Source organism: Sceloporus occidentalis, unplaced genomic scaffold (genome assembly GCF_023333645.1).
Source record: "Sceloporus occidentalis isolate IW3139 unplaced genomic scaffold, rSceOcc1.0.p SCAF_6, whole genome shotgun sequence".
NCBI classification, from domain to species: Eukaryota; Metazoa; Chordata; class Lepidosauria; order Squamata; family Phrynosomatidae; genus Sceloporus; species Sceloporus occidentalis.
In genome coordinates, this window is record NW_028316986.1 from 63,934,927 (window position 1) to 63,948,198 (window position 13,272).

A 13,272-nucleotide genomic window follows, 5' to 3' on the forward strand; every position below is an offset into this window, starting at 1 on the left:
CATCTAACAAAATCCAATCTCTTATCTACAGAAGACCACCTACATGCATTGTAATATACCTCAAAATTAGGAAGCCCTATTCCACGTTTTTCTTTTCTATCTTGCATTACTACAAATGTAATTCTCGTTTTTTTTCCTTGCCAGATAAATTCTGACAGATCCTATTTCCACCTCTTAAATTGTTGTTTATTCATTAAGATAGGAAGGGATTGAAATAAGAATAGCATCCTTGGTAGGATAAACATTTGGATCATCGCAACTCTACCTAATAGTGAGAGGTGTCTGTTATTCCAACGTTGGATGTCTTTTTAAATGTTCTTCCATGTATTCTCATAATTGTTCTTGTATAGATCTGTGTTTTGATTTGTATTTTTTAGGGGGAAAAATGCCTTCTTGACCATGAGGCTTCTGCCATCCTAGCCAAGCAACCCATGAGATTAATATTCTAAAGTCTTAGTGAGAAATTTAAACCAGTCTTGAAGCATGCTCATTTGAAGATAGGTGTTAAAGTAAACCATATGAGGATTTTCCTCTCAGTCTTATGTGTTCTGAGAACCTCTGTCTACCTGAACTCTTGAAAACATGGACTAGTGTCCAACTGGGTTGTTGCTTTGGCAGAAGCATTCTGTCTGCATAGAATAACACAGAAGCAAGATGTTTGCACAGTTTTCATCAGTATTCACACATCCTGAGGTGTTTCATAAAAATATTATGTGTAGAAATATACATATGATTTTATACAAAAATGGTGGTGTTTATGAAATAGCACAACCATTACACAAATAAACCTCACATGTGTTTCTAGAAACAGTGGGTAGTGACACATTTAACACAGAATCCCCACTGTTTTGCAAACAAATGTGGTGTTGGTGTTATTGTGTGCCTTCAAGTCATTTCTAACTTATGGTGACTCATGTAGGGTGTTTTGTTTTGTTTTGGCAAGTTTCTTCAGAGGGGTTTTTGTCATTGCCATCCTCTGAGGCTAAGAGTGTGTCACTTGCCTGAGGTCACCCAATGGGTATTCAAGGCCTTAGCTGGGATTTGAACCCTGGTCTCCAGAGTCATAGACCAACATTCAAACCACTACGCCATGCTGTATTTTGTGAAGAAATTGTGTTTGGTACAAAAATTACAAAAATTCGCCACACAAAAAAAAGCCCATATATTTCTGCACAAAATTGTTTTCCAATACTCTGTAGGATGTGCAAATACCAGGAGAATATTGTACAGAAATATTTGTTTTCTCTCACAGAACTATGGAAATTATTCAACCTTGTATGTAAATAGTTAAAGGGTCACTTTTGTTCTACGTGAGTTGTAACCTTGGAATTAATTTACTATTTTTGTTGTCATCCAAAATGTCACTGTGTATAGTTTAAAGGGTCTAAAGTTAGTGTCTATGTGTTATGATCACTTATTTTGATATGGTGATCAAATGAAATTCAAATGAAAAAAATAACAAAATCAATCAGAAAATAGTTTAATGACATAAATATCTCACATATCAACAACTTACTTCTATATTAACCTACCTACAAGAATCACACTGCTACAACTCCCAAAATGGTCTCAAGTACAAAATAATACTAAAATCCCAATTTATAAATTAATTCATTTACATCTCAGTGGACAAAAACTTATAGCTTGAAGGATTTACCTTATAGAAGAGAAGAATGAAGTTAATGGCAAATGCAACAAACAAAGCCAGCATCCTCATATTGTAGAAATTCCGAGCAAAATAATTCTGAAAAATAAGCAAAAAAGGCTAAACATACTAAATATTTAATGTCTGAAAAAATAAACTAGGGAATGTACCATCCTGACATTGTTGATGATAATGCTAAAAGTTTTCAGATTTTTAAAATTTGTACCTTAAATGTCCTTCCTCCAAATCATTTTTAAATATTGATTTACAATTTTGGTTGGAATTACTTGCTTAATTTAGCATACATTCAGAATGTGTGCTTTAGTTTAAACATCACATGTAAAAATGGAGAACTGGAGAGGTAGAAAATTTCTTTTGCATGCTTTGGAACAGAAAAAGAGGAGACTTCTATTTCCAATTAATAATAAATAACGTTATACCACCTTTGTGCCACCAAAGTAATACACAACAGCATGTCTAAACTAAGATAATAATAAAATAAACATGTAAAATAAGTAATAAGCCTAAAGAAGCAACAAACTATTAATAAAAACTATTAAAATCTTGAAGACAATAACACTAACATTTTGCAGTATTTTTGCACCCCCGAGACCTGTCATGAGAAAATAAACATCTTGCTGCAAGCATTCAGGCATGAAACAATGCACAAAATTTAAAATGTTAAGAGTTAAAAATGTGCATACTTGGAAACATGTTCTAGTCAAAACTAAAAAAGTTGCATAAAAGTTGTGTAAATTAGGTAAATTGTGCAAATAAACATGCAAATTATGAACATGTGCCAAAATACTAGCTGCACATCTTGCAAACTGAAATGAAATAAAGTCAGGAAGAAAATACAGTGGGATTCAGAGAAACAAGAAAAAATTGAAATTGGGAGATTTCCACATCTTTAATGTCAACTTGGAAGAGACATCTGTACAGCAACTTAAAAAAACCCTATCTTCTAGTTTGTTTTTTTTGAGAAGGGAACATTAACTTCTTTAGCCAGTTGAGATGGATTTTGATTTTTAAATAATCATACATTTTATGGAACAGCAGCCAAATAGAGAAATCTACAAGCTACAGCTTTCTCTTGCTCAGCCATTTTCTTCAGGGCTTTATAGCAAAATCTTAAGGTTTGCATCCCTAAATTTGCTTTGCCCAACTGAAGAAAAGTTTTGATCCAGTAGAGCATTTCTGCCGGTGGAATAAGTGAGAAGAAAACTAGATAAAAAAGTAGTTCCTAACTTCCCAGTCCCCCTCCTTTCCACCTCCAATAACATTTACTCTGGAAGGATGCCCCACCCCCCAAGAACACCATGGGAGATGACACAGGGGTCTTCAGGGTAAGGAAAAATCCCCACAAAAGTAATTTCTCACAGCTTTCTGCAAGCTGGTATGTGTTGAATAGAGCTCTGCTCAGGAAATGCTCCTGCTGGTGGGTACAAACTCCAGACCAACTCATATTATACATGTGACATATTAGACTGCAGATTACATATTCCACTGAAAAGGGAGACATTACAAGAAGCTTCTGTTGGTATGCAATAATTTTCTTCCAGAAGGCCGATTCTTGCGTTTCTGGTTCACCATGCCTGTGTTTATGACGCTGTCTTTGCTTCTGTTTTTCTTTCTCTTCTTTTGCTTTCTCTTCTTTTTCTCCATCTTCTCCTCTGAAAACCCAGATTACCCCAAACAATACTGTAAGTCACCCTCTACTAATAAAGATTAAATATCTCAATAGGAAACTAAGCAAGCTGTGACCATCACATGTTCAATGGGAACATTCCAAAGTATCTTTCAGATACTTATGTATGTGAAAATATCATTAGAAGAAAGGGGAGGTATGAAATGTATAAAAAAGAAAATACAAAAACACATAATATTCCACAATGTAATAATGAATCTGGCAGTGAGAAGAAAATAAATCACTAAGTGTATCACAAAGGGAAAGGACATTGCAAAAGCAATATACTGTATATACTCATGTATAAGTCTAGAAATTTTAGTTTAAAAATTGACCCCAAAAACCTGGGTTGACCTATCCATGGGTTAATGTAATTACTGTACTTTAACTCCTATAAAAAAAGGAACCATCTCCTGGCGAAAGGCAAGAATGTAATGTGTCCTGGAAACACTGACCCCCCTCTACTCTAAACTCCATCCAGTCTTTAAGGTAAGCCAAAACAGTTATGCCTGCCAGATTTTTGTGAGTTCTTTGGCATTGTCTCCCATTGCTTAGACCCTTTGTTGTAGATCACTAAGTTTTACCGTCAACTTATCCATGGGTCATATAAAAATCCATAATTTTGGCCCCCAAAACTGCCCTCGACTTATACATGAGGTCAACTTATAGTCGAGCATATATGGTATACCACATGTAAGGCTCTTTGCAATAATGATTACTAAAAAAATCACTATGAAATGCTTTGTACAATTTGACTAGTGTGACACACTTTTAAGATAAAAATATAAATGCAAATAAAGTTTCTTGACTAAACTGAAACCTTAAAACACCAATTTGAAATGAACACCCACTGATTTTACTCCAAAATAAGAATGCATACTTGATAAGTGAATCAAACATGATTTAGGTATTTGTACATACTCTGCTTTTTCATGTTCAAATTTAGTTTCTTCCCTTTCATCCGTTTCATTTTCATTCACCTTCTGCTCCTTGAATGAATAAAGCATATCCAAGTAGGTAGAAAACAGTATCACAATGTTTTAAAACTCATTCTTTTAACAAATAAGGCAAAAAAAAAAAAAATCAGAATCCTGAATACTTAAAAAAAAAAACTTATACCATCCCATTACAGTGAGTAAAAAATGAAAAATTAGTTTAAGTTGCAGAGGATATTTTCATTTTATAATTTAAAAAAACATTTTAAACAAGGGGCTATAAGGGGCTCTACAGACCGCCCCTAAGGGTTGGCCTGCAGCCACCCATCTCACACCAGATTGGGGTCATGGCAACCACACTCCACAGCCCTGATATGGCCTTTGCAGGGCTCAAAAAGGAGTCAACTCAATTCCGCCCCCATGCCAGCCTTAATGGCCAGTGTGTACAGGGCCTAAATCTTAAAGGTAGTAAAGCTTTGATAGTTCAATGTGATAATAAAGACAACACAGTCAGTCTATCTATCTATCTATCTATCTAGCTAGCTAGCTAGCTAGCTAGCTAGCTAGCTAGCTATCATTTTAATAGTATACAAATCACAGCATGTACCTGTATTTTTTCTTTCACTTCAGGTAAAGGAAGTAAAGATGGACTGCTCAGCAAATCACTCAGACCTGCATTTGGATTGTGAGGAATTAGTTTATACTGTCCTCCCTCTCTTTTTAAATCCAAGCCAAATATGTCCGATAGGAGGTCACTATCTTCTGATAAGGCTTTGAGATCTGTTAGATCTTCTGCAGGCAAGGCAGCTTCTGATGGTTTCCTTTCCACTTCATCCGCTTCACCACGTACCTCATCCTGAGTAGGGTCAGGCATATTGGCTAAAAGTTCAGCCACCTTGATTTTCTTTGCTCCTTCAACCAGGCTTCCTCCAAGAAGCAAACTGCACATGATTTGAAAGAAGCCTCGGAAGACACTTGATATAACGTGCATTAAGCCCATTAAGATACTTGAATAAGAGGAAAATAAAGCCATGATCATGTCTTTCATGGTCATTTTTTTCATTTTCTTCATCTGTTTCTTCATGCTTTTCATGCTCAGCATTTTCATGAGAGTCATTATGTTATACCTGAGAGCTACCAAAGCAGATTTGATAGTTACAAGAGAAAAGAAACCCATCCTTGGGTCTTGCTCCTCAGGCTTCTCATTTTCAGTTTCTTCTTTATTCGCTGACCTTTCATTCAAATCAGACTCTGAGATCTGAGCAGCCAGCTGCATTTCAAAGATGGTATCCTCACAAAAATTAACAAAAAGTTCCATTTTTTCTTTTTCTCCACCTTCATTAACTACATCAAAGATAAATTGCCTCTTTGACTCTTTAACTTGAGGTTTTTCCCACTGTGTCCGACTTGATTCGCTTATTTCAAAGTACACTCTCTCAATGCGTTTTGCACTGCCCATTATTTCTATGCGCCCTAAGAATGGCTGGAAATAGTTCAGAACACTGTCAGCCAGTTCAAGGAAAGTCTGTAATCGAGTATCATGAGGCATATGCTCTGACAAGTTTGTCAGGAGAACAGCAACGTTGAAGCCAATGTCTTTGGCTGGTTCATGAAACCGTTTCACAAATTCCTCATAATCCAGAGTCTCATTCTCATCTGTTTCAGCACAGGACAGCAAGAATTCTGTTTCAGATTGAGTGTAGTGCTTATGGCTCTCCATTGCTTTCTGAAAATCTCTTTTGGAAATGATACCCTTGCCATCAGGATCATATTCTTTAAATGCATCAGAGAATGTTAAATCCTTCAGTTTTAGGAACATATCAAAAAACTTTAAAATCATTTCAACATTGTTGGATGATTCCACTAGCATGTCAACCATCTGCTTCCCGATTGTTCCATTCACAACATTACCTGGAAAAGTGTATTGATAATTTTATTTAAATATTTACTTTCTTAACTGATTAAGAAAGCACCAGAGGTATGGCATGCAAACTATGGCAGGTACTACAGAAGAACAACAAAAGTTTTATAACATTTAAACATTCTTAGCGAATTTGGTTGGAAGCAATTAGGCAGCATTTGGTGCAGTCATGCTGGCCACATGACCACCGGAGTCGTCTTCAGACAACACTGGCTCTTCAGCTTAGTAACGGAGATGAGCACCACGCCTTACAGTCAGTTATTACAGGACATTCATGTCAAGGGAAAACCTTTACCTTAATTAGGCAATCTATTTAAAAACTGACCAAAATCTATATTTAAAAAAGAAACAAAATAATTTATGCCTCCATTTACAGATCAAAACCATTTTTAATATATGACATTACATTTAATTATCTTTACTCCTATTTTCCTTCTGCTGAATTATCTCCAGATTTCACCTAAGTCAGTGGTAAGAAACATTTGTGCCCCAGGGGATCATCTGAGATTTGGCCACACAGTAGCTCAGTTCTGGTCATTGGGTGGATTATTATTATTATTATTATTATTAACCTTTATTTATAAAGCGCTGTAAATTTACACAGCGCTGTACATACAATCTTTTTAATTAGACATTGGATGACCAAACTCAGGGCTCAGTTTCCCCCTCTCTCCCATAAAAACTGTCACACAGAACACCCATATTTAGTTGCATAGATACAGAGAGAAAAAGCAGTGGAAGGGTTAATCCTTCACTCCTGTTATCCTTGCCAGTTCAATCATTCCTCAGTTAATTTGCCAAACAATTGTTTGGAGAATTTGTTGGAACATGACTGGGGTGGACATGAAGGGAGAGTAATCCTTCACCACATTCTCCTCAGAGGTATTGCACTCTAGATATGCTATAAAACATTTGATGAGAGTACAATTATGGAGAAACATATAGAAAGCCAACCCCATACTGTCCCCTTTGGTTAAATCACACTTGATCTGTTCTGCCAAACAAGCAGGAGCATGTGCTGTTCTCCCTTGCCAAATTGTATTTTGGTGGTCAGAATCACCTTTGAGGATTCAGCTTTGGGGAGGAAATTGTTGCAGGTAGCTTGGGCATGATGTGAAAATCAAGGGCCTCCAAGGACTGGACTTTGCTGCAAGGGGTGGGGTAGGATTTCTCGCTTGAAGTTGTAAAAGCCCTGCTTTTACAAGAAGGTTGTTAATAAAGCAAAAACAAAAAACAAAAAACCAAGGTATGCTACTCAAGTAAATATTGTGTTCTTTATTATTATTTTAGAAAACGAGTGTAGCTAAATGTTGTTGTTGTTTCAACATGAAATTTAATTTCCTTCCATGAAATTAAAAAAATACAACCATGGAGGGCTGACAGTTCTTGAGGTTCCAGCAGGCAAAGTTTAACTCTTTATTCTCCAGCTGTGGCACTGACATAGAAAATACCCTTTTAAAGTTATCTCCACTGAGAACATTTCTCATCTCTTTTCAGTTTGAAAGAATCACGTCAATAAATGTTTTTTATATAAATCAATGTTTTACATTGAAATTACCTTCTAACATTGATAGCAGCATGACAACCATGTCCTTTTGAAGATCCATTAATTCTTTTAGTAATTCAATTTGGCTAGAGTCCTGTGAACATAAAATATCACAACAGTTGTCCATATCTTTGTATGTCTTTGGCTTACGCTGGTTTCTGAATTCTGTAAGCTCTGATGGCTTCCAGTGCCTGTGTCAACTTGCTTACTGTTTTGGAAGCAACCTAAATCCTTGAGAATGAAGGAGCTCCATGGGAAGCAAGTGAGTGTGTGAAAGCCCCAAGTGTCCATATGGCATATGGTATGTGATTCTTTAGATCTAAGCTTATGTAAATAAAGTCAAGCTAGTCGTCATACTGTTAGTGACTTATGCACATATAACTCCCTTTTCGATGGGGCACAGTGGGCTAGTCTCATGCTCTTGCACTCTGTCCAAAATTCTCCCATGCCCAGTAGCATCAAGGGGAGTGGCTGATATTAGGTAAATAAAATTTATTTCCTTATCGGGAAGCAGGTTAATTTGCTACTTCCCAGTTGACCATTAAATTAACATGTTGCAGTTTCCCATGAGTCTCTGGACTCATCTGTTCAGATTTCTAGTGCTAATTTATACTGGGCCAACTTTGTTTCAGGATTTCTGCAAGAAAATTAATTGAAGAAGCAGTGATGATATATATGTTAAAATAGGAGTGATCTTGGATTGTTGTTATTGTTGTTGTTGTTTAAAGAAAATCATTCTGTACCTGAGAGAGCTTCATCTGCATGTGAGCAAAGACGTGAAGAAACCCAACTACAGCATCCCACAGTCTGCTATGTGCAAGACTCTGCTGATTACCTGTACATGGTCCCTGTAAAAATTACCCCAGTCAAAAAGAAGCATATGGTTAGTATGTCAGGAAATTAGGACAATAATTTAAAAGATGAATCTAATATTAATTATATCCACAACCAGTTGACTGCTGTCACATGACTACAGTAGGAATTGCTATTAAAAGCTTACTGGGGAAAAAACTATTTTCACTGTCTGAAAAGAGAATTTGGTGAAGTTACTTTTTTGGACTATAGCTCCCAGAATCCCTAGCAGGCACTCCTCCAGTAGGTGTAAGAATATGAAAACCATAGTCCAAAAGATTAATTTTACTAAACTCTGACTCAGAAAAATTGGTAATACTCATTCACATGCTTAGTGTGTTGCAGGATCACATGCACATGTTTTATATATTCAAAATAGTCCATCCATTTAAATGAACCTAAAATGCATTGTATGCTGGAGAACACTATTTATACCTAGAAGTCATGCACAAAGGAAAAAACACTACATTAAACTGGCTCTGTTTGAATATTTAAATGATGAAACATCACATAGAAACTAACTTTAATATAGATTCTTCCTTTGGATTAAATTTCACAAGAAGTATTTTTTAACCTTCTTATTTATCAAAATTTCTTAATTCTTAAAGAATCTAATTTTCATTAAGATTATATTTTAATAAAATAATAACCCCTTATTTGCTGTAAAATATTAACATGTTTAATTTTAATATTTCATCCAGCATACAGAAGTGAGCAGAATCAAGCTCTGTGTCCTTGTTCCCACCTTCATGTGTCCACTGGCAGGACTGACCCAAAACATTTTGTTCCCTGTGGTAAAGGGGGGGATGAAACAATACCCCAACCCCAGATTTAACAGGACTAGCAACCACAACTTACTTTATTTACAGGGAGAAGACAGTAATGGCTGGGATGGGGGAAATAGGAAGCACAACCATGGTGCTGCTGCTAATGCCCTCCAGAATAAGTTCACTTGCTTCATCACCTGCTTTTTCATCCTGACTTATGTCCTCCATGCATTGATCAGAACTCCCATGTCGATACAATTATTGTATGAGCCTCTGCTCATGTTCTATTAAGCAAGTGGAGGTTGAAGCTGAGGACAGCACATTTAAAGCACCTCACAGTTCATCTGTTGGCTGAATGTGAATAAATGTGTATGTGAGGAGGGCCATTCTGTATGTGCTGGCTTGTTTACATCAACAAACATTAACCTGCTTCAGAGGTTAATGATGTAACATGGCCAAATGACTCCATGCAACATATCCATTCTCATGCTCAAATAAAACTTGAGACATTATATTTTGCTAAACAATTTCTTAAATTTACCTGAATATATTCTGTAAGAGTATTGAAGACTTGTTTTGCAACTTGAATTGCTTTAGAGAAATTACGTTGTCCTTGTTCATCAATAACATCCTTTCCAGAATAATACCAATAAAAGTCACTAATTGATTCCTAGACACGGAGGAAGAAATAAACAATAAAACAGATGACTTCACAACTCTTTGTAAATTTCCACTTGATAAATCAGTAAAGAAAAACAAGTGTCATACTATCCTCAGAACAATGAAACAGACTAATAGCATTCAAAATTAAAATTTCCCCGAATTCCGATCAGCAATGGAAGTTTCCAAATGCATTCAGAGTAGACTGAAACCATGAGGACAAACCTTTCACCAGACTTTCCTACTGCCGTATTCCTTGTCTGACTTGTGCAGTACAGGTGTGGAAATTTGAGGATACACAAATGAGGGAAATGGGTGGTGCATATCTCTAATTCTGGGGATGTTAGAGGATCACTGTTAGGCTTTTCTTGAGGGTGGAAAAATGGCAAAGGATACCAACCATTTTCTACTGTACTCCACTGTGTTCTACAATGTACTAACTAATTCAAGGCTGGGAAAAATAGAGCTCATGGGCTTCACCCAGCCCCACTACTGTTTTGTGACAACCTCCCCCCCCCCCCCCCCGGGCCCAGTATGGGTCCTGAACTGCCTTAAGGGATATATGGGCATTTTCCCCATGTTTCTCACCCAGTGGGTGCTTTGGGCTCAATAGACACCTTTTTTCTTATAACATTGTCACCCAGACATTGACATGCTGGTCACTAGCTGTTAAAAAGGGGGGCTCAACTGAACTTAAAATGGCCTGGGGTGCAACAAAACATGGCAAAATTGCCTACTAGGAAGCATTAAGCAGGCATTGGGTATTCCCTAAAATTAGGGGGGTGGGAATTTATACATGGAGGCAGAAGAGGGAGACCCTCAAAAGATCCTGGGGATCCAAAGCACCTTCCCAGCTTCTGAATGTTGTCCATTCCTGAGCTAATCGCTTTACAATGATTTATTTTAGGGTTTTTTTATTAGGTAAACAGTGATGGCATGTCAACCATTGTTTTCATAGTTCAAATGTGATTTTTACCTGAACTCTCAATAAATAATCCACAGTAGATATGATAATATTGACAGTTGTATTGTTACCAGTCTGAGTCCTCAAATAATTCTGAAAATCTTGGGGGGGAAACAGAATGAGATTGGATTAATATTACACCCAAACTTACATTTCTTGAAAACTACCAGTGTTATACACTATTCTTTTAAGCACATATCCTGTTGGCCATCTGTATTTCCCATTTTCAAACAATTTTGCTTCATAATTAAGTATATATGGTATAAATATATTTTTTTATTCTTGTTGTTCTCAGCTTTTTTACTGTAAGGGGAAGGAACTGGGAGGTATTCATAGGGAAGACTCATCCATTACGAATTACTACTTGGAGAAAGTTCATTACCCAAATTAAAAAAAAAAAAAAACAGCATTTCATTGCTTTAGAATTAGGGCATTAAAGCACCATATCAAATATTGTTTGCCCTTTTATATAGTCTATACCTCTAGAAATGTCATTTGATTCATCCCCCACACACACACAGCTTATCAGTGTAAACAAGTCAGCATTTCTAATTAGCATAAATGTTTGGTCTTCATTCTCTATCTACTTGTTTGGCATGCAATTTGGAAAAAAATATTTTAAAAATCATAAGCCTTTCACAATACACTTTTATAGCTAGTTTTTGCAACTCTGGATTACTTAACCGGCATTCTACCAACAGACCTGAGTTGTGCCCTTCGCAGAGTAATTGAAGGAAGCGGAAGAGGTCACAAGTAAATTCATCATCCTGCATCACCTTTTCTCCTGTGGAAAAGTCAGCGGCTAGTAAACATCAGGAAAGATCTCTACAGGCTCGTATAAACCACTACTTTTTGCTTTTAAAAAAGACTGCATAGATGTAAGAGACTCTGCAGCATCTTTTCAGAATTAAATATAAGATACATTCTTTTGCAGACAGTTACATTTATTCATAATTTTTAAAAATGTAAGATTTCAAAGTGCATTTCCCTCCCAACATGTGGCAGCATAGGCTTGGCAATATTTTATGAAGTTTCTTCCATTTGAAATTTGTATTAGTGAATGTATAATAGTTAGAATTTAACTTTCTTGGTGTTTCAGGGTGATTAAAAAGAGCTTCTGGAATATTGATGCCATCTAGAAACAAAAATGGGGTTTGGGTTAGTTTCCTTGCTATATTTAATTTACATCAAAACATTTCTATGACATGTTTTGATTTGGTTTACTATAACTAATACAACTACAGAAAGGTAGTTCTGATAACAACCACAACATAAATCAAAATACATCAGAGGTTAAAAGCAAAGAGGGGGAAAGACTAAAAGACCTCTGACTATAAGACACTAGCAGAGGGTCCAGGTGATCCAAAATGCAAGAAAGGCTCCCTCCTTTATAGACACTCACATTAACTAGAAGAAAACTTTGATTCTGAAATTATACTGTTATTTCTTTGTGTAACCAGACTTCAAGCTACATACAGCTTTAAGGTAAGCACCTACCATTTGAACTTTGCTCAGAAGCAGATCAGAAGCAAATGAAACTTTTATATTCTAGCAAGATCTTAAGCAGGCTTAAATACCATGAAGAATCCCATTTGATCTTGGAATCTAGACAGGGTCAGCCCTGGTTAGTAAAACACAGCTGCTAATTAGGACAAAAGATTGGCAACATACCTCATGTATGTGTGTCTGTGTGTGCGCCTTCAGGTCACCTGTCAACTTGTTCTGACTCCATGAATTTAATTAAGCAAGGAATACTCAAAGGTGCCATTGCCTTTCCCTAAAGTCAGTCTCATCCCATGGTTAACGTGTGAAGGAGACATCTCCAAGACTCCACTGTCCTCCGCTACTCTCCTCAGTTCCTGCAAATTCACACCTGGGCCATGACCTCTACCATTCATTTAACCTGTGACCTTTCTCTCTTTCTACTTCCCCCCACCTTTCCTAGCATTATTCCAATGATTCATGCTTTTTCATGATGTGGCCAAAGAACATCATCAGCCTTAGTCATCTTGGCTACCAGAGAGATTTCTGGCTGGATCTTTTCTAGGACCCATTTGTTTGACTTCTTCGATGTCCATGGTATCCTCAACAAATCCCCAAATTCCGACTAGTTCTCACATCCATACATAATAGGGAATACAATGGCTTGTATGATTCTAATTTTCATGCTTGGTTGTATATCTTTATATATATTTAGGTTATTTTCCATCTCTTTCAGAGCTGCCCTTCCCATTATTAGTCTTATGATTTCTTGACTACAGTCCCTCCTCCGATTAATATTTGATCATAAGGTTT

General features: G+C 36.5%; 1 protein-coding gene across 1 annotated transcript in view; it reads right to left on the reverse strand.

The window, feature by feature from the left end:
* Window positions 1–13,272, reverse strand: part of RYR2 (ryanodine receptor 2) — a 421,553-nt gene that overhangs the window by 26,232 nt on the left and 382,049 nt on the right. Inside the window, exons 87-95 of the mRNA XM_089529854.1 lie at window positions 11,681–11,761; window positions 10,990–11,078; window positions 9,895–10,023; window positions 8,478–8,582; window positions 7,747–7,828; window positions 4,875–6,178; window positions 4,254–4,321; window positions 3,171–3,318; window positions 1,658–1,744 (exon numbers count right to left, since the gene is read on the reverse strand). Of these exons, the coding sequence (XP_089385980.1) occupies window positions 1,658–1,744; window positions 3,171–3,318; window positions 4,254–4,321; window positions 4,875–6,178; window positions 7,747–7,828; window positions 8,478–8,582; window positions 9,895–10,023; window positions 10,990–11,078; window positions 11,681–11,761 (2,093 nt within the window). The remainder of the gene's footprint in view (window positions 1–1,657; window positions 1,745–3,170; window positions 3,319–4,253; window positions 4,322–4,874; window positions 6,179–7,746; window positions 7,829–8,477; window positions 8,583–9,894; window positions 10,024–10,989; window positions 11,079–11,680; window positions 11,762–13,272) is intronic.